Below are 21,373 nucleotides of genomic sequence, written 5' to 3'. Positions count from 1 at the left end.
TTCCTTCTTTCTCCTTCACTCTGTAAATATAACCCTGTGGTCCTAATAACCATATTACTCTCTTCTCGTCTGTTTTGGAGCAGCCCTGACTCAGCTCTGAGGCGACCAAGGTGCACACGACACTCACCATTCGACTGACCACGGCGGGTCATAATGAGCAGCTTTGTACTCCACTCCACTGATAACGCACTCGCCACTTGACTGCACTCTCATTACTGGCCTGTTGTTGTGTCCCACCCTCCCCTCTTCCCCTCTCTCTCTCTCTCTCCCTCTCCCTCCCTCTCTCTCTCATCTCCAACTGAGCTCTAGATAAACAAATTATTCACTATCTCTGCATAAGCGCTGGCGTGGCTGTGGGATCCTGTGGGAAAGCCTTGAAATGGGAAAGAAAAGTGTGTTATCACGGTGGATATTCTGGACACTGATCGTCCTTACGCTCTTCTTCTTTGGTTTTATCATAGGTAAGGCTCAAATCTTTGTCGTACTTTTACAGACAGTTTAGTAATACTTAAGATGCCCGTGGGATGTGTTTTCACTCCACTGACACAAGTCACATCGAGACACAGAAGCACTTTGACACATGCGTTCTAAACTTCTATGATATTGACTGCTTTCACATGCTGCTTCAAAGTAATCCACATAATCAACTCTGCCTTTCCATCTGCAAATAGTGTCTCCATTGTTGAGATTAACCCTTATTTTACCAAAGGTTGGTTCGCAAAACCCACACAGCCAAAGACTGAACATCACACAGAGTCCAGTCGGTTCCTGAAAGAGTTTTTAGAAGGAATGAAGGCGCAGAACATAAGACAACATCTCAGGTAAATAAATAAGCATTCACACAAAATGTTAAGTTGTCAATTCCTTTTAGTTTTAATAGTTTTTAAGTTTTTATATTATTTTGTTTATCTAAGTTATATGTTTCATGTTGCACGATTGAACCAAAGAAAATTCCTGGTTTTTGAACCTGTTCACTAATTATGGCAATAAAACCGATTCTGATTCTGAAAAGCAGCTCCGTTGATTAGAGTGATCCTCGAGGTCCGCATTTCAAATCTGGCCCCCAATTGTTGTTCTCGGACAAGACGCTTCTCCCACTGTCAGTTTGTACTTAGTGTGTCACTTAGAGAAACCTCTCAATTCAAGCTTGTGAAGCACAAAGCAGATGTAGGTCAAAGTTTCATCCAAAATGATGCCCAGCTTACACCACGTCTTCTCCATTGTCTTGATCAAACAGCTGTTTCTCCGCTCATCAAAAACCTCTGGATTCTTCTACAGGAAATTCACACGGCTGCCCCACTTGGCTGGAACAGAGCAAAACCTGAAATACGCTGCGCAGATCAGAGAGGAGTGGCAGGACTTTGGGCTGGACTCCGTGGACTTGGTGCACTATGATGTCCTGTTGTCCTTTCCCAACAAAACACAGCCAAACTACATCTCCATCGTGGACGCACTGGGGAATGAGGTAGTCTTACTTTCTCTATAACTAACAATAAGTGTTAATTCATGCCGTTACTGCAGCGGCTCAGCGGAGTCCAAGGTCCCTTTATGGCTGTATGTAGCGAGATAAACTAAAGATAAACAATATTCCTATCATCACCCCTCAACATTTTGGATAATGTGCTTTTAAATGGATTTTTTTTAGAATAATTTTTGTTCAATTTGTTTACAGATTTTCAGTACTTCTTTGCAAGAGCCTGTTCCAGACGGATATGAAAATGTTTCAGACATTGTGCCTCCATATAGTGCGTTTTCTCCCAAAGGAACACCACAGGAAAGTGTTGTTCATTTTATCACAATGTCATATATGAGATGAATTAGAATCTGTTGCCTGTGTGTCTTTTTCTAGGGTGAACTAGTTTATGTCAATTATGGTCGGACTGAAGACTTTTTCCAGCTGGAGAGACAAATGGGAATAAATGTGACTGGAAAGATTGTCATCGTCCGATATGGAAAGATATTCAGAGGAAATAAGGTGAGAATCCTGATGTGTGTATCTAATGACAACGTGTCAATGTCATATATTCTTTTCTTTTTTTTTGCACATATGACTTAAAGGGGCTAGATGCACGTTGACCATTATATTCTCACTACTGCCACCTCAGGTCATACGTGCAACTGCAGCTTCTATATTAAGCTCGTGCATGACGGCAAATCAGACCCAAAGTAACAGCTTTTTGAGTGACAGTTGCAGTTGTGGTGAATAGGTCTGGCCTCATTCTACACATACATAAGTTTAACATTTTTAAACTCTGTATAGTCCCTTTAACAGGCCACAGTTTTTCCATACTGAGATATGTTCTTACCTGAGCTTGGACGAGTTGATACGTACCTGTCTGGTCTTTGTACGTGTCCGTGGAAGAGTGTGGTAGCTTCCAACTTCACCCCCATTTGGAGCTATAGGAATATATTGAGAGAGGCCAAAAGCTAGCAACATCTTTGGTCGTTTTGCGTGACTAAGCGCACGCATAAAGACCAGACAGTTACGTATCAACTCATATAAACTCAGGTAAGAACATATCTCAGTATGTAAAAACAATGGCCTGTTCCTTTAACTATATTTGGTCTACCTTGTACTTTCTGTGCAATTGCCTGCAATAAATGAATAAAAAAAATAAAAAATAAAAAAGTATTTAAAACAGTGTGATCTCTGTTTCTCCAACAGGTGAAAAATGCCATCTTGGCTGGAGCCAAAGGACTCATCATGTTTTCTGACCCAGCAGATTACTGCGCTGATAGAGTCCAGGTGCATCTTCAGCTACGACTGTTATTCACAAACATTCGCTCTTTCCACTTAAGTCAATAAGTAACAATTGCTTGTGTTGATCATGTGAAAACGTAAACATTAGATAAAATCGCAAAATACACAAACAAAGTTTGTCTGGATTAACTGCTCATCAACCCCTCGCCTCTTGCTTCAGAGCTACAGTTTGTGCAGTAGATGATATTGACGAGACATTGCAGGTTCAGGATAGTCCCGAACATTGGTGCTCGTGTTTTTAACTGAAGGCCTGTGTAACTATGTGTGTAATTGTATTGATAGTTGTTTTCTTGATACTTGCCATGTTCAATTAATGATGTGTTGGATAATTAATGTTGTACCCTTTAAGACGTTTAAATAATAATGATATTTTTAACCTCCAGACTTACCCAGACGGCTGGAACCTTCCCGGCGGAGGAGCCCAGAGAGGAAATGTGCTGAACCTAAACGGAGCAGGAGACCCCCTCACTCCGGGTTACCCTGCCAAAGGTAAACTGCTTTCTACTGTTTTAGTTCTTTATTAAACTATTATTGATGTTCTATTTCCACCCCTCACAGAATACACTTATAGATCTAAACTCGAGGATGGCGTTGGACTCCCCAAAATCCCCGTGCATCCTATTGGATACCATGATGCAATTCACCTGCTTAAGTTGGTCCTTTTCTTTATGATTCTGCCTTCAATGGTTATTTAATATGAGACGACTTCAGGAAAATAATCTGAAATTGTTTTTCTTTCAGGAACATGGGGGGAGAGATTCCACCCAACAACTGGAAGGGCGCCTTGAATGTCTCATACAGGATTGGACCAGGATTTATCAATGACTATAAAAGCCTGTGGGTAATTTCTAGTTTTATGAAGGTGTTTTTTTATTAGGCTATACAAGTTGTTAATTCACTTACTACAGCGTTATACTGTGACCCAATGAGTTACTGCACAAAGACACAGATAATCACTTTATTTGTGTTGTGGCCTCACTATGTTTTCAGGCTTTTTAAGATCATTTCTATTTGTTTTGTCACATTCTGATTCTAAAATGATATGAATGTATTTCTCTTTTATTCTCTTTGAAGAACGGTGCGCTTAAACATCCACACTAACAACCAGGTGACGAGGATCTACAATGTCATCGGCAAGATTCGAGGAGCTGTGGAGCCAGGTGAAGCAGCGTGTTGCTCTCATCTCGTACGTGCACAAATACTGGGCCAGACGTTGAGGTGACTTTGCTTTGTTTCTGGTTTATGCGTAGACAGGTACATCATTTTGGGGGGACACAGAGACGCCTGGGTGTTTGGAGGCATCGATCCCATGTCCGGCGCTGCAGTGGTCCATGAGATCGCGAGGAGCGCTGGCAGCCTGCTCAGCAAAGGTGGCACCTCTTTAAAGATTCTGTTTAGACAATAGACAAGACAGACAAGATGGACAGGACAGACAGGACAAGGCAGATGTTGCAGCAGCCCATCAACTTCCGAAATCTATCATTCACACATATTATTAAAGTACAGACATGGTTTAGATAGCTTTACAGATATTTTAACTCTGTTCTTCCATGACAGAATTCAATACGGAGTTTAAAATGTTAAATCAAAATATTTTCATCCCCCTACATGTTCCAGCCATGTCCTAATTTGTAGAATGAGCTCAGACCTGTTCACCACAACTGCCTCTAAAATCCTGCACTTGTCACTCAAAAAGGTGTTAATTCGGGTCCGAAGTGCCGTCATGCATGAGCTTAATATAGAAGCTGCAGTTACGCATAAGACCTGAGGTGGCAGTAGTGAGCATAAAATGACTAACTTGATCTAGCCCTTTTCACATGACAAAGCACTTTGCTGTTTGTTCAAAGTACCGTATACAAAACACAAAATGAATACAGTAGGCAAAAGTATATACATAAACATTAAGTAAGTAAGGGCTTTATTTGTCATTGTACAACCGTGCAACAAAATTGTGTTCAGGTGTTAGTCCTGAGCCGCGCCGCCCTTGTGGGCAAACCTGACAGGCCGGTTTTTGCCGGTAGGGGAAACCGTTGCTCCCGGAGGAAACCTGGATGGCTGCCTTAAGTCCTCCTCTGATCCTCTGAAATGGTACAGAGCCTCCTGAGTTTGTCCCTGTTTCAGAGCATGGTGTCTTACACTGGTCCACTTCCTCATGAGCAGCTCCCTCTGCTCCACAACTGTCTTTCTCTACCATCCTCTCATATTCCCCCTTTTTGTTTCCTGTAGCGCCTCATGTAACGCCTCCACTGTTCTGCAGGTGTGGGGGAATTCACTGTTTCAGAAGAAGAAATGTACAGCTCTCAAATGTCTTTAGCTCATAAGCTGCTTTTCTGTTTGTTTCCTTTTAAAAAAGCTGCTTTCTTTAGGACCATTATTACTCTCTGCATTAAAAAAAACTTACACCCCCACAAGAAAACACGGCACAGACGTATAAAAAAATAAATAAAAAAAAACGCAGACAGAAAGGTTGTAAGTGAGTGAAAAAAGAAGTGACTTAAAAACAGGGTCTAATCTCCAAAGTCATTTCTTTGCTCAAACATTTTGTTTCATTCATCCTCCTCCTCCTGGTGTCATGACGTGGTGCTTCTTTGTGTTTGTAACATCCAGACAACTTCACGGGACTCATTCTGATAAATTCAGCACTCAAATCGCCTGCAGTTTATTTCTGGCTAATAGCTAGCATATGAATTTTTTTTTGAAGAGTCTAGGCTTTTTGTATACTGAAATTAGTTACTTCTTCTACCACCTTTACATTATTTAAAGTTCTAAAAGGTAAAATACCAAGGAGGTGTCCTGAAGTGTGTTTGTGAGCTTCCAATCTTTCAGGGGCTTTCCATCATAGCTATTGTTTTTCCCCAAAAGAAGTCATCTGGTCTGATTGTTCTCTCAGTGCATAAATCTAATTTTTAGTTGAGAGAGAAAACGTCAATTGGAAACAGCCCGGTCCAGATTTCTCCTTTCTTAAAAACATTTGCTATACGTGTCGAAAAGTATTGATAAAAAATGGAATCATACAGTGTTCTTGAACCTTCTTTTTTTTTACCCCTTCAGCAACTTTTACGTAACAAAAGTGGCAGTGAGCTACTTCAAAGACAGGTGGAGAATAAGAACAAATGAAAACATAAGTGTGTGAAGAGATGTGGAAAGCCATTGAGGAGCTACATATGTATGCATGTAGCTTCTGGTGTAAATTCATAATTTTGTTTGTATTATTTGTTTTAAATCTAAAGGCTGGAGGCCCAGGAGGACGATAGTGTTTGCGAGCTGGGATGCAGAGGAGTTTGGTCTCCAGGGCTCGACAGAATGGGCAGAGGTAACAATTTCAATGCACCTTTTCAGCATTTACCTTATGAGGTGTGATCATAACGGGCTTCTTTTCTTGTAGGAAAATGCCAAACTGCTCCAAGAGAGAGCTGTGGCTTATATTAACGCTGACTCTGCAATAGAAGGAAAGGATAAGGATCTTCAACTCCCATCAACATTTCGTTTTTGTATATTGTTTAACATTGTGTGCCTGTATTTTAGGCATGTACACGTTGAGGGTTGACTGCACGCCTTCCCTGCACACTCTGGTTTATGACATAACAAAGCAGGTAAGGTAAACAGTGTTGAAGTAAGCATTTACCACACATTGTATCCATAACGTAGTGTGCGCATTGTGCAGATTGACAGCCCAGAAGAAGGAGAAGAGGGAATGTCTTTATACGAGAGCTGGCACAAGAGAGACAACTGGACGAACAACCGCGACGCGCCGAGGTGCAGTGTCTCGCAGAACTTTGAATTATACGAGACTCGCATTTGCCTTATCTCTACCACTAAATCTGATCTGTTGTAGGATAAGTAAGCTGGGGTCCGGCAGTGACTTTGAGGCCTATTTCATCCGTCTTGGAATTGCTTCTGGTCGGGCGAGATACACTAAAAACAAGGTTGGATGAAAAGCCACTTCTTTAATGCAAGTGTTTCCGTTTTGTCATGTAAAATCCTAAATTGTCTTTATTCGCGCAAAAAGTTTTCCTCTGATTTGCGACAACACAAGATAAAAGGAATAAATAGAGGGGTTGTACAGTAATGAATAGGGCTGGGTACCATCTATACCGATACTTAAATGCTATTTGTTTTCGATTGGGATGAGTGGATCGATAGCATTGTATAGATATATCAATACCAAAGGGTCTATTTTGTAGTAATGATGTTGGTTAAAAAGTATCAATGCTAATTTGCATATTTAAAATAAAAGGCACAACAATTATAAACACAAAAGGATGATTTACTTCATTGTTCTGAGCCAAAACACTCCATAGCAGCAGAAGATTGGACTGAGCCTTCCATATTATTCTGTTTGTCAACGTATATATTTTAAAGTTATTATATTAACAGATACACTGTCGCTCAAAAGTTTGGTGTCACTTAAAATGTCTTTATTTTATGAGGATAACATTAAATTAATCATAAATACATTCTAGACATTGTTAATGTTGTGAAGGCCTATTCTAGCTGGAAACGGGTGATTTTGAATGGAATACCTACAGGTCTGCAGAGACTCATTTCTGTCAACCATCGCTCCATTGTTCTAATGGTACATTGAGTTGCTAATCGTGTTAGAGGGTAATTTATGATTAGAAAACCCTTGTGCAGTTATGCTAGCACTGCTGAAAACGGTTGTGCTGATTAGAGAAGCTGAACTGGCCTGGGTGACCCCAAACTTTTGACCAGGAGTGTACTGCCTCTGGGGCCAGGACTCCCCTGAAAAAGAGATTCTTAATCTCAGTGGGACTTTCCTGGTTAAATAAAGGTCAATAAATATATCGATATCGACAAAAATGAGGTTCACTAGTTTTCGATACTGATACCTGAATGATACTTTTTTGACACCTATATATATATATACTAAAATATTTGTCATATAGAACCAGAAAACATTGCAATAATAACTATTTTACTCTTTACTATTTTAACTCTTTATGTGCATCATTTATTTGAGCTGAAACAAGCAAGTACCCCTCCTGGAACCGCCACCTTAACGTGGTGGAGGGGTTTGAGCACCCACATGATCCTGGGGGCTCTGTTGTCGGGGGCTTCGTGCCCCTGGTAGGGTCTTCCATGGCAAACAGGTCCTAGGTGACGTGTCTAACAAAGAGCAGATCAGAAGCCCCTTATGAGAGACCAACAGGCCCGGTTAATCGTGAGGCCGTCCTCCCGTGGACCCACCACCTGCAGGAGGAGCCATAGGGGCTGGTGCAATGTGATTTGGCAGATTTGGATGGATGGATGGATGGATGGATGGATGGATGGATGGATGGATGGACAACCAAGTAACTTCCTTTAGTGCAGTCACTGGACCCAATACCATACCGGTATTGTTCATCGGTACCCAGACCTAGGCACGAAGGCTTCCTGAACCCACTGTAACTTAAATCTAGTATGTTAATCCCTGTCTCTGTTTCATGTCTGTGGCAGAAAACCGAGCGCTACAGCAGCTACCCGGTCTACCACAGTGTATACGAGACTTTTGAGGTCGTGGACCGGTTCTACGACCCCTCATTCAGGCGACTTGAGGCCGTGGCCCGGGTGCGAGGGGGGCTGATCTTCTCCCTGGCGGATTCGCTACTGCTTCCTCTTGATGTCAACGAGTATGCAGACGCACTCGATAAGTACGCTCTGAGCATTTCACAAATAGCACAAAGACATCCAGAAGAAATGCAGAAGTATCGAGTGTCATTCGGTTAGTGTGCTTTAAATACCGTCACTTTGTCACACTGTCAGCTCATTTTTGACATTTTGTTTGTTCCAAGATCCACTTTTCTCAGCGGTGGAGAACTTCACTGTAGCAGCCGGGGATTTCCACCAGAGGCTGCAGACTCTGGATAAAGCAGAGTAACTATATAAACACATTTTGTCAACTTAATTTATATTACAAGCCTTAAACGCACTACGACTAGGTTTTTTTACAGGCAGTTGCAAGTCAAATGTAATGCTTTTAATGCCTTATTTGTGTATTTTTAAAGAAATGCATATTTAATTTCTTAAGATTTGCAAACATTCCATTAAAAAGAGGAAAGAGGGGAAATGTTCAAAAGCCAAATGGAAAAAACAGGCAATAATTTCAGCAACTGCAGTTTAAAACCATAGTGTTAGTATTCTCGACAAACTGAAAATAGTCGAGTCATTATCAGGGCCGACTGGGAATGAAAAACGTGCAAAAGACATGTAACGCTTAATTTGAAAGCTAAGACCTACTAAAGTGATTGTGAACTTTGTCTTTGTTTTTGTCACTTTTTCCATTTTCATCCTCATTTTCACTGCTATTTCAATGCTTTTCTTTTAAAGGAACAGGCCACCGTTGTTTTCCATACTGAGATATGTTCTTACCTGAGGTTAGATTAGTTAATACGCAACTGTCTGGTCTTTGTGCCCGTGGAAGAGCGTGGTAGCTTCCAACTTCACCTCATTTGGAGCTATAGGAATATGCTGGAAGAGGCCAAACGCTAACAACATCTTTGGTCGTTTTGTATGACTGAGTGCACGCACAAAGACCAGACAGGTACGTATCAACTCGTCTAAGCTCAAGCAAGAACATATCTCAGTATGGAAAAACGGTAGCCTGTTCCTTTAAGATTTTAGATTGGGGTACAGCTCGGTTAAGGTGGGGGTTAAGACGTTTAAAGAGAAAATCGAGAAGCCAGGTCAGTGGCCCTCGAGCCAGTGGTCGTTCCGTGCTCTTCCATAATGGACATATGGCCGCCCCAATTATTATTATTATTATTATTATATTATTATTAATATTTGATTTACTGCAGATTTGAATCCAATTAGTGCTTTTTAGTGTAATTTAACAACATCATTTTTATTTCAGCCATCGGATCTTTCTCATTCTTTTGAATCGTTTTATAGCTGTGAATAAATCAAAACAATATTTGATTAAACATGTTGACCTCATATCTGGACACACAAACAGGTCATGAAGTATTTACAAAACAAATAGTACACACCCTGTAGGAACTGATAACTTAATAACTGGCCCAAACTGTAATAAAATATAGTTGAGTGCAAAACGTAGCAAATGCAATTCCAGAATCACCAGGTTAAATTTTGAGAATTGGTCTGATAAACTCATGAGTGAATTATATCTTATGCCAAATGTGGTCATGAACACACAAAGACAATGTCAGCTGTGCAATAAGGCTAATCTATCCAGGATGGGGATGGATGAAACAGTGAAATGTAATTCTTTCACCACAACTGCCGTCCGTTAAAGAAATTTCTCAAAATGCTAGCAAAATAATATATTGTTGCATTGTTGTTATTGCTCCTATAATCTACTTTAACTGTAAAAATATGTGCATTTCAGTTCCTTACAGGTTCGAATAGTGAATGATCAGCTCATGTACTTGGAGCGGGCTTTCATAGACCCTTTAGGTTTACCAGGCAGGCCCTTTTACAGGTTAGTCTAATTACCTTCTCACTGGATTCTTATTTTTTTGTGTCCATCATTAATATGTGTACGTTTTCTCTTTTACAGGCACGTCATTTTTGCTCCCAGTAGCCACAACAAGTACGCCGGCGAGTCTTTTCCCGGAATCTACGATGCATTGTTTGACATTGAAAACGCAGCCGACCCGGAGAGGTCCTGGGATGAAGTCAAGCGTCAGATCAGCATCGCCGCGTTCACTGTCCACGCAGCCGCTATGACACTCACGTCACCGGCATGAAGATATTAGCATCAGCCACTCGAAGGACAACTAGGATATTTTTTTGAAGAATGTATAGGAATGCACATAAAAGTATGACTTGTAATAAATCACTTTTTATATGAAGGCGAAGTGTGGTATTTTTGCTCAAATCCACACACACAAACCAACAATAAGTAAGTAAGTAAGGAAGTGCTTTACCTGGCTGGCTGCCGTCTGATCCTCTGAAATGGTGCCGCGCCTCCTGGGTTTGTCCCTGTTTCAGAGCGTGGTGTCCTGCACTGGTCAGCTCCACCGCCTTCCTCTTCCTCCTGCAGCTCCACAACAGTCTTTCACCATCCCCTCGTGTGTCTCTTTTTTGTTTCCTGTAGCTCCTCTTGTGACGCCTCCACTGTGCTGCAGGTGTGGTGGCTCTTGGTGCCTCTTCAGAGTCTCAGAAGAAGAAATGTGTTGGTCTCACATGGGTTTAGCTCCACAAAAACACAGCAAAGATGTACAAAAGTATCCAGAAAAACAATGTGGAACAGAAACCACAGATGCAGTTCGCAGAAAAAGGTAAATTAAGCTGTACCAGGAGAGAGGGAGGTTGCTTCCTGTTTTCACATCGCCATGACAATGATCAGTAAAATGAGAATAGTAAATTAAGCCTCATGGTCTGACATCAGAGTTCTTTATTTAACCTCTGAAAAACCCACTTTGGTTACAGGTGGTAACAGCCTCATTTGAAAGCTAAGCCCTACAAAACTGATATGAAAGGATCGTTTTCCTCGCATTGTTGCAGCGTTGTCACTTTTTTTCCCCATTGCTTTTTTGTTGCGTTTTTGTCACATTTTTGCCACGTTGTATAGCTTTTTGTTGCCCTTTTCATGTTACAGTTTCATCACTTTTTTGTCACTTTTTAAAGAAGCTTTTACATTTGGGTAAAGCCAAGCGGGAGAAAATGTGTTCGGTTCAGGTGCGGGTTAAGAGGTTAAAACAACTGTAAACCGGAAACATTTTGACAAATTAAACTTTTATTGAAGCATAAAAATATATTTAACAGACTCTTTTTATAGTTTTTAGAGTTAAAACAGAATGCAGCTTTTCTATATATTTATATTTATATTATATTTAACAAAAGTTGTAACCAAACAATTTTAAATGGGAAGAGTTAGCTCACATTTGTTCAGAGAAGATGAAAAGAAATTAAAGACTTAAGGATGAGATTGTCCTTTTCCCAAAAACCCTAAACAGACGGCAACTTTCACAGATTAATGTCCTATAAGTGGAAATAGTTCAAACAACTACCCTGCAATCCCACGTTTACTAAACCAGTGGTTCTCACACACAAGCATCGGAAAATACAACATATCAGATCAAGATCAATGAAGGATTAAACCAAAATGACAAACTGATATCTATACTCTGTGGAAACCATAAAAACGCTTACATGAAATTATCCCCTATTAAAATGACAAACACATGAGAACCACTGATCTATGCACAAAAATGACCACTTGGAAACCTTTGTCTATTTCTCAGGCACATTGCACATCATTGGAAACACATACAACCCTCCAATTCATTATCATTAAGCTTTAAAGGCACCTAACCTCCTTAAGAACATTATAAACTCAGACATTGGTTGGGGAAAACAAGGCACATCTATTTATAAAGCATTTGTATCAATTTCATGAACTTGAAGGCAGTTGTCCCTGTGAAGCTTTGGGATGTTAAAAAGTATCTTTAGTTAGGATTGAATTTGGACGACAGCGAACATTTCAAGTGCGTGGCTTACTCTTTCATTCTTTAGTTATTAAAAGTATATAGGTATTATAAGTATAGGACCTTTAACTTTAGAGGATGCAGGACTGAAGTGTCACAAAATACGTCGTCATATTTTCCCTAATACTAGTGATGCACGATAATGCCAATTTGAACCGCTAACCGATAATTCTGCATGTCCCGATACCGATAACCGATAATGACACTGATAATTATGCATATATATTTGCACTTTATTTTGTGACAAGAACTCAATGTGACAGTTCACAGTTCTGCCCAAAATGTATTAACTCTACCAAGCAATATACAAGTGTATAAATATAAATCAAATAATGAGTTTTACTGGGTTTGAGTCTCCACCTTTTTCTAAAGCTCTGTTTGTTTACAGTTCCATCATCTGAGCAGGTCTGACTCTGTTCATCTGTGTCACATCTTAGTAAAAAAAAAAAAAAAGAAGAATATTACTACTACTACTTCCTTCCTGGTATTTTTCTTTTTGTAGACATCATAATGAATTCTTATTTACAATACTGGAATATAGACAGTATTACAGTATTTCACGGAGTTTAGAGGCGTCTCTGACATGAGAGAGAAGTGATGCCAAATCTGTGACAGATTCAAGTTTGACTAATAACACGATACTACAGCACAAAAACAAGACTCTCTCCTGCACTGGGCTCATTTATGCATCTGTGCCTCATGTGGTAAAAAAAAACCCGAGCAGCGCGGCTCATTTCATCAATGTAAAACTTCTCTCGTTCATAGCGCTTCAATCGCGGGGCTGTCGTGTTTATTTGATCAGAAATGCGAAGATAATACATGTGTTTAGGCCCCGCTGTGTTCCAGTAACTTACGTGAGCGCGTCTTTTTCTCATTTTGTTGCGGTGCTAATGTTGAAGTTACTTCGATGTAAAAAGTCTAAAAGCTCTTCCTTCACGGAGAGCGCCTGCACAGCTGTTTCGCTGGAATACTCGTCGTATTTTTCAGCTAAAGCCGTGCAAAAGTCGGCCGTGGAGAGCGTATATCTGCTGCTGTAAATGTGCTGTCCTGAGTCTGCAGCAGCTCCGGGCTGCAGGGCGTGCGGTGAAGCGCCGCCGACAGAAAGGCAGCGAGCTGGAGCCGCAGATTCAATGTAATTTGAGTTTATAATTATCGGGCCTAAATATCGGCCACATTTTTTTTTATCGGCTTTATCGGGGATGGCGCCAAAATGTCGATAAATGCCGATAATTATCGGCGGCCGATATTATCGTGCATCCCTACCTAATACAAAATCAAAACGAGTAAATGAGACCAAAGCTATGACTAAAATTTCCAGATATTTTCGGCAAACGAAGAGAAACTGACTAAAATGGAAAGGACTATATTAACTTCAGTGACACAGTTTGAAAGAGCCTCATCATTTCATTGCCATAGGAACAAGTTCTTTGTTCAAGTGGGGAAAAACTCCATGAAGCAGCGAATTTGATTAAATATGTTTGAATAAAATCATATAAATATAAAGCAGAGTACATTCAATTAATATTTTGGCGACTAAAACGTAATTGTTGGACTGAATCTTGACAAAATCTACACAGCATTATTGTGACAAACATTAGGACTGAATTCAAATATTTTGTCAAGTTAATACTGTAAGCAAATTTTTGCTATTTGCCTCCGTCTAATCTTTATGAAATGTCCACCCAAAGCTAATTGTCAACTTGGATCATTTCTCTTAAACATTCCTCTAGGTTTTCCTTCCTGTCTGCGGGACACGTTTGGGTCGTCCTCCTCAGCAGCTCTTTCACCTCAGGGCTGAAAAGCGCCTGGTCTTTGAGGGGAAGGCGCTCGTAGAGATTGCCACCGATCGTTCTGTTGTTTTCAATAGAAATCAAGCCACAGAGGAATCTCAAAAACATGTCGTACTGGCCCCGTGGAGAGGCGAACGTGAGGTCTATGGCGCACTGCACGAGGCCCGCGGATGTTTTGACCGGCTGCTGGAGCGACGGAAACCAGGTGCCTCTGCTGTGCTCCAGGGCGTTTTTTGACTCCTCACGGAAAAGGGTGAAGACGTACAAGGCGGCCATGAACTCCTGAGAACAAAAAAGTGACTTTCAGAACTTTTTTATCAAAAGAATCATTGAAGAAAATGTCCATACCTGAAAAGTGGAGTGTATGAAGCTGAACCTTCTCTTTCCCGATGAGGCCCGGGGCAGCTCCGTGCAAAATCCAGACAAGACGGTAACATCCATGACGTTTAGACCGTGATGTTTCACGTCCTCTTCCGAAAACTCAAAGGTGTTTTGCTCCAACATTTTTAAAGCCATCTTCGCCAGACCAATCAGCATTTTTTGGTCTTCTTTGGACCAGTTCTGAGCGGAGAGAGTAGACAACGTAAGAAAGATAAGAAAGACACATTTCTGTAAGAACACCTCATCAACTGCATTTTGTAATACCTTTGCAATTAATTATACATTTTACCTGATTACATAAAAGCTTTTTTAATGTCATAAATATTTACAAGCATCTACGCAGTGATGTTATAGTGCACATGGGCACCAAATATGGAGTGAATGAATAATGCAATGTAAAGCATCCGAGTGTCCAGAAACCCCCTGCCTATATAAAACCAATGCATCATCATCATCATCATCATCGAGTCTGTCCAAAAGAAAAAGTAAGTCTCTAGTAGTTATGGATTTTTAAAGAAGTATTAGTTTAAAGAAGAATGCTCACTCCAGCCACTAGGGGGCATCTTAAATTAAAAAAGGAAAGAATTCCACAAGAGGGCAATGACATAAGAGATCAGGATATAAACAACACATTATAGCCATGTTATAAATGGTCAGTCTTCCCAGGGCAGCTGTGGCTACAATAGTAACTTACTGCCATCAAGTGTGAAGTGAATGACTAAACGTGTGACACAGGCTGATAAAGCACAAGTGTAAACCGCTGTTATCTATTATGCCACAGTCCATTACAATACATGTGGCCATTGACCCACCGTGGGGGCTGAATTTCAGTCCACGACCCAAACGAGGTCGACACCCCTGCTATAGGTTAACAAGCTCAAACCTCAAACAGGGGCATTGCTAGCACATGGGATCTATATAGGTGCTTATAAAGTATCAAAGCCTAGTAAACCTGTGAATGTTTTTAGGATTTACCAGTGCAATTCTTTGTTGATACTTGTTACAAAATGATGATATTTTTTTTTATTTTTAACTATAAAACGTCACAAGCAAAAAAGTAAAACATGCATACCACAGACTTACATAGCACATTGGAGGCTTGTCATAGTAGTACTCCAGTCTGCGGTTGGTTTGGACGACTAAGGTGTTCACGTAGAATGGGGTCAGCTTAGGCGGGTCTCGTCCATAGTCTCTGTATTTTTTATAGTTATAAGCAAAGATTTCATCCACCATCCAGCAGATGAACGGCTGCCGCGTTAGAATGCGGAGCGTTGGCAGCTGTTTATAACGTTGGACAACTCGATTTCCTAGTTCTGTCTTGAAGTGTTTCCTCATGTATTCGTCTCTCATCTCCTGACTAAAGGACACAGAACATATATATATTTAAAGAAATACAGTCATTATCATACTTGATACACGATTGTAAATGCATACTTGAATCCATGGATTTCCGTGAAAGCATCAACAAATTGTGATGGAATCTGTGAGACGGCGGCCGATCGACCCAAGATCCAAATCTGAGCCTCTGGGAGGAGGGTGCCCCTGATGAGATTTACAATCAGGTCGTCTAGTTTTGCAGGGTCATGATGGTCGTTTATTATGGGCGTATTCTAGGAAATACAGGCTTTTAGGCTTCACTCTGAGAATAACAAAGCAACAAAGTCTCACAGCTGTAAAACACCGACCTTCCAATCCAGAAGAGTTCGGTAACAGTCAAAAGAATCCATTACAAGAAGAACCTTGCAGTCTTCAGCATCGAGGTATGTTTTGCTTTTACACAAAGAATGAATGTATTCGATTACATCCATCATAGACATTTCATCGTTTTCATCCTCTCTGTCTCTAAGATTCCATAAAGAACCAAATGGTAGTGTGATCACGTATTGGAAGTCCTAAGGAAACAACAAGAAAGTGAAATAGCTTCAAGTAGGGTGTGCTATAATGTTTTTAAGATCTATTATTTAACTCACCTTATTCGCACGAAGTTCTGCCCAGTCATAACAGTATTTCGATACAGCTATACTCATGCCGATACCCGGGAGTCCAGTCGTCACCACAGTGCGCACAGGCCGACCGTCAGGCTTCCGCTGCCGAAACATATTGACCAAGCTCACTGTGGAGTCTGGATGGGGACTTTGCATCGGTGCTTGACGGGGACTTCTTAACTCATGGGAAGAGTCAACGCCGCCGCAAGCGCAAAGGCAAATCTCAGGCTCAATATAGATGTCGTCCAAGCGAGCGCGCTTTCCTGCTTCGGGTATCGCCTCGAAGACAAACTGGCAATCTCGGACGAACTGTTGCATCAGACTGAATCGGATGAGAGCTGGGAGTTGGGAAGGAGAACATGTTTAGATGTAGATTAGATAATCGCAGCGGCGGAGTGATCTGCTAGAAAACCGTCCCTCAAAATGCGATCATTCATGTGATGCAAGGTCAGTTATATTCCAAAAATTCGACAAAAAATTGACACAGACATTTATATGGTTAGTATATGGCGTTAAGTGATTTGCCTCAGGTGCACTGTTTAGTGGGTCAGACTTTTATAGTGCAGGCTGGCTGATACCGTAGAAATGCGCTAGCCTTGCACTAGCCTAGCGTCAGCCTAGCTCCACGAAACTCTTCAAATATAAGAAATGCATGAATCACAAAAAAAACATCTCCAGAAATCAACAACACTCTGGATAACTAGGAAACAAGGCCCTATGTCACAAATTCTGAAATATCCCTTTAAGATGCTATTTATTGATATGATTTTACCGTACCTTTTTTGCATTTAGCCCGTAGTAGTGCTGCTTCTTCGTGCTTGGTTATGTTTTCAAGTGTGGCTATTGTGCATGAAAGAGATTGCTCCAGGCCTGATAATTCAACAAAACTGGTTGAAAACAAACTATTTATGTTAGTTGTAGTAATATCATGACTTACCAAACATCGCAATAATCCTATCCACAAAATCGAGCAAATCCCCCTCAAACATTTGTTGGAGAGAAAGATCAGAAGATTGTCGAAGATTAAAGTTCAGCTTAAACTTGTAAAGGTCTTCCTTGTCAAGATCTGTCAGGGTTTGCTGTATAGTCTGTGGAGAAGACAGATATAAAGATAATAACAATGTCATGACTGATCTTTTGAAACAACACGAGTGCTTAAGAATATGAGACAAGATTGCAATAACCGATCATTTTCTTCAATACTGCGATATTTTACTGAATAAAATTGACAAAACATTACTTTAAAATAAATCTAAAAACACAAAATCGGACCCAAAGCAAGGCTAGAATTGAACTTGTTGAAATAAATTATAACTAAAACTGAACTTTTGCATACTATTAAGATACAATATGCATTTGTTCAGACTGGGAGTACATTTCAGTCAGTCATTTTGCAATATTATGATTAGATATAATGCAAAATGTGGTGATAAATTGTGCAGCCTTGTCAACACTAACCTTTGTTTTAACCTTTGTCTTATTTTAATAAGACAAAACAAAACAAGTAAGTGGATACATACAAAGCATTAAATAAATAAATAAAAAATAAAATTATAATTAATACAATAATAATTAAATAAGGTAAAGAAGAAAAGAGACAAAAAACAATGTTTGTCAACACTAACCTTAAACACATGCGGCATGTCCTGTTCAGGGTGCATTTTGCCCGGCTGCCCGTGGTCATCTATTTGCATCTCATCCTCTAATTCAATAGGTTCTGGTGGTTCTGGGGAGTTGTTTATCAATACTTCATCCTCGTCCTCTTCCTCAGAGGGGCACTCGATATCAGAGGCTCTGGCAAAAAACACAAACATGTGCTTAAGATGATGTGCAAAATGAGAAAGACAGATTTTCAACAACATAAGACTGAAAAACAAACCTCGCATGAACATTTACTATAATGTTGCACATTAAGCAATCAATTCTCAATTCATATTTTGCTTAACGCCTGTCAAATACAGGACATCCTAAAGTATTGGAAGTGACGCTTGTCGTCCAACTCTCTCATTGGCAACATCAGCAACAAACTCTCCGATTTCATTCATTTATTTATTTAAATAATGTGCTTTATCTCATGATTTATACAGGAAATCGTAATTTTTCTCAAAATGCATTTTTCTCTCATTGTGGCGACAATATCTCGACGTCAGTAGCACCTATAGATTTTGTTCCAGCCTTGGACTGAACAATATTTAGATTTTTTTCATATACAACATATATATATATATATATATATATATTATTACTATAATAATATTCAATAGCCTGATTTATTGAGTTTTGAATGTCAAAAATCAAGGCGAAATTTCAAGAGCAGCACGACGCCGGTTAATCAGCTCTCTGCTGAAAAGAAGCCAAAAAAACGCAGGCCGTTTTCTTTTTACCTCCGGAAAGGCATAAAAGCCGCCCAAGTTGCAATAGGTTTTTTTGTCATATTTATGCCTTTAATATACAGCAAAAGTTTCAAATTCAGATCTTTTTTTTTTTTTTCCCTACTTGCAGTGTCTTGCCTTAACTAAATTACTGTTTCAAAACTTTTACTTTTTCCAACTCCTGACCCGAATCTTAACCAGTTAGATATAGTCCAGATCAAACATATGTGACGGCAAAATAGCCGGGAACCATCCAGCGGTATCATTGACACTTCGAAATAATAAGATAAGGTAAGTTTGCTGGTTCCTGGTTAGAAGTTGAAGAATTTTAAACCTTTGTTGTCACACAGAGCTGCTACTGCTGTCAGTCAAAGCTGCTGCTGGATTGTTTTAGTTTTTTTTCTCCAAACAAAACAAATACAAAATCCTACATGTTTTGGTACAATAAATATAATCTTACTTTTATTCAAGTGAGGGCTGTGATACTAACTGGTCGATAAATAAATACCCCCCTCCCATCATGAGCTCCCCCCTTTCACAGAACAGCAGCCGCCACTGTTGGAGACGTATGAAAGCATGAATACATTACCAGCTACACTCGGAACGCACTAATCTATTTCATACAAAACGGAAGCATAAATGAGCCTTAAAAAAAGAATGGCACTGATTCTTACCCGGTCTCAAGTACGAGCGCTCCTGGTGGTTTGGTCTGCATTGTTGTCCTTGAGTATAGTGTCTCAGGAGAAGCAGGACGATATAGCCGCACCCTTCAAAGTAAGAACACAAAATCTAACATTTAGTTGTGTAATAATTTGTTACAGTACTGCCAGGCCCCCAAAAAAAGAGATTCTACTAAGAAAAAGGTGAAAAGACTTGTATAGCGCTTTCTGCCTTTATCAGGCCAAAGCGCTTTACAGTAAGGAACCAGTCACCCACTCACACTCTCATTCACACACCAATGTACGCAGACACCGGAGGCAATAGGGTGTGTCTTGCCCAAGGACACAACGACAATGTGCATTTGCGGGAGCTGGGGGTCACGGCGCACTCCAATATTTCGTTCTGACCACCTTTTGCTTTACGACACACGTTCCCCGTGACATTATTCCTGCAATGTCACAAGATTTATATCCAATGATGACCACCAAGATGTTGTATTGATGATGGGAGAGTGTGGCCACTGCCTGCTCCACCCTAAAGAAACCCCCTTGCACAATTTAAGGCCCATCAATCTTGACATTGACATCCTGGAATATACCGGTAGTGTAGAAAAAAAAAATCCATTAATGGAATAACCTGGTCAGCGAGTATGTGTTGCCGATCCTAGACCTGACCAAGTTCAGAAACTGGTGGGTGAGTTTTTTTTATGGAGGGAGCCAGGCAAGAGTATATTTAACTTTACCCTGCTTCCTCTCCTCGAGGTAACACAGGCGCAGGACGATTCAACACTCCAGCTACTTCCTGGTCACACTGGGATTCCTGCAGGCCATCTTCCTTCATGTCATCACTGTCACTCTTCATTGAGCCATAACTGGAGGGTGGCCTTTGGCGTTTCCTTCTCTCCTCCTCGTCATCTGAAAATCTTTGGAAAAATTGACAGCTCAAAATACACGAGTTCGGTGTGCAGTGAATAATTTGAGGACAGTTTCTGCTTTCTTGTAGCACAATTCTTCAGTTAAATCTACTTATTGGCTGAAGTGCAAGAGGATGGTACTGCAATCCACAACAGGAAATCTTTATCCAAGGTCCGGTCAGACCTTGGAAGCTAAGCAGGGAAGGGCCTGGTCGGTACTTGGATGGGAGACTGTTTGGGAACACCGGGAAGCCTAGCGAATGCAGTGTGCCTGGTGAATGTAGTGAGTGAGTGGTTGGTGGTGGTCGGAGGGGCCGATGGCGCAGACTGGTTGCCTCGCTTCCGTCAGTCTACCCCAGGGCAGCTGTGGCTACAAAAGTAACTTGCTACCACCAAGAATGGAGTGAATGAATAATGCAATGTAAAGCGTCTTTGAGTGTCCAGAAAAGCGCTATATAAAACCGATGCATTATTATTTATTTGGATTTGTCTTTTGTATCGTATGAAGTTGATCTGACTAAACTTTACGCTACAAATGTTACATGTTATGTTGCGGTTATTGTTCCCAAGTTTTAAAAAATGTCATACTTTAAGTGGCTTCTGAGACGTACCTTTCCTCTTCCGCGTTGGGCTCCATTATTCTTATGCAAGCTTTCAATGTTTATCACTTAGCGAAAGAGACAACATCCAAAGTTTAACAGATAAGCCCCAAAACAGGGTTGTTTCCTTCGCTCTTGATGAAAATATATCACCGAAAAGATGTTTCTTCTGTTTCCTTAATTTTAACTTTCGGTTTTGTTGTATATCTGGTTGAAGCCCCGCCCAGCGCGTGACCTTTCAAAATAAAAGTACATCCGCCCCAACAATCGTTTGATGCAGTTTGATGTAAAATGATTAATGTAAAAAATAATCACGAGCAGCACGACAAAGAGTACATCATTTTATTAACATATAATATAAATTACAAGAGAACCTGTATGAAGCTTACTTAAAATCAAAAAGGATTAAAGTAAATCAGCAGAGTTAAGAATCAGTTGTATTTTTGAACACATTTGCTCA

The 21,373-nt window shown here is 40.4% G+C and overlaps 2 protein-coding genes across 2 annotated transcripts; one reads left to right on the top strand and one right to left on the bottom strand.

The window, feature by feature from the left end:
- Window positions 1–55: 55 nt before the first annotated feature.
- On the top strand, window positions 56–10,522 carry naalad2 (N-acetylated alpha-linked acidic dipeptidase 2). Its single transcript, XM_079575359.1, has 20 exons — window positions 56–461; window positions 710–821; window positions 1,279–1,465; window positions 1,673–1,774; window positions 1,850–1,975; window positions 2,666–2,746; window positions 3,145–3,250; window positions 3,320–3,413; window positions 3,503–3,598; window positions 3,836–3,921; window positions 4,012–4,131; window positions 5,992–6,074; window positions 6,147–6,211; window positions 6,288–6,354; window positions 6,426–6,517; window positions 6,597–6,687; window positions 8,219–8,483; window positions 8,554–8,635; window positions 10,110–10,202; window positions 10,281–10,522. Exons 1-20 carry the CDS (start codon window positions 380–382, stop codon window positions 10,468–10,470), a joined length of 2,220 nt encoding a protein of 739 aa, XP_079431485.1. The 5' UTR covers window positions 56–379; the 3' UTR covers window positions 10,471–10,522.
- Window positions 10,523–13,469: 2,947 nt separating this feature from the next.
- nlrc3l (NLR family, CARD domain containing 3-like) lies at window positions 13,470–21,115 on the bottom strand. Its single transcript, XM_079552018.1, has 12 exons — window positions 20,926–21,115; window positions 20,144–20,323; window positions 19,416–19,508; window positions 17,995–18,163; window positions 17,307–17,457; window positions 17,147–17,239; window positions 16,355–16,707; window positions 16,070–16,276; window positions 15,819–15,994; window positions 15,468–15,741; window positions 14,352–14,564; window positions 13,470–14,285 (listed from the first exon to the last, which is right to left on the bottom strand). Exons 1-12 carry the CDS (start codon window positions 20,949–20,951, stop codon window positions 13,902–13,904), a joined length of 2,319 nt encoding a protein of 772 aa, XP_079408144.1. The 5' UTR covers window positions 20,952–21,115; the 3' UTR covers window positions 13,470–13,901.
- Window positions 21,116–21,373: the final 258 nt, after the last annotated feature.

Source organism: Gobius niger, assembly GCF_951799975.1.
Source record: "Gobius niger genome assembly, chromosome: 1".
Lineage (NCBI taxonomy): Eukaryota > Metazoa > Chordata > Actinopteri > Gobiiformes > Gobiidae > Gobius > Gobius niger.
The sequence above is the reverse complement of the archived record's forward strand: the minus strand, read 5'-3'. Positions and strand labels throughout refer to the sequence as shown.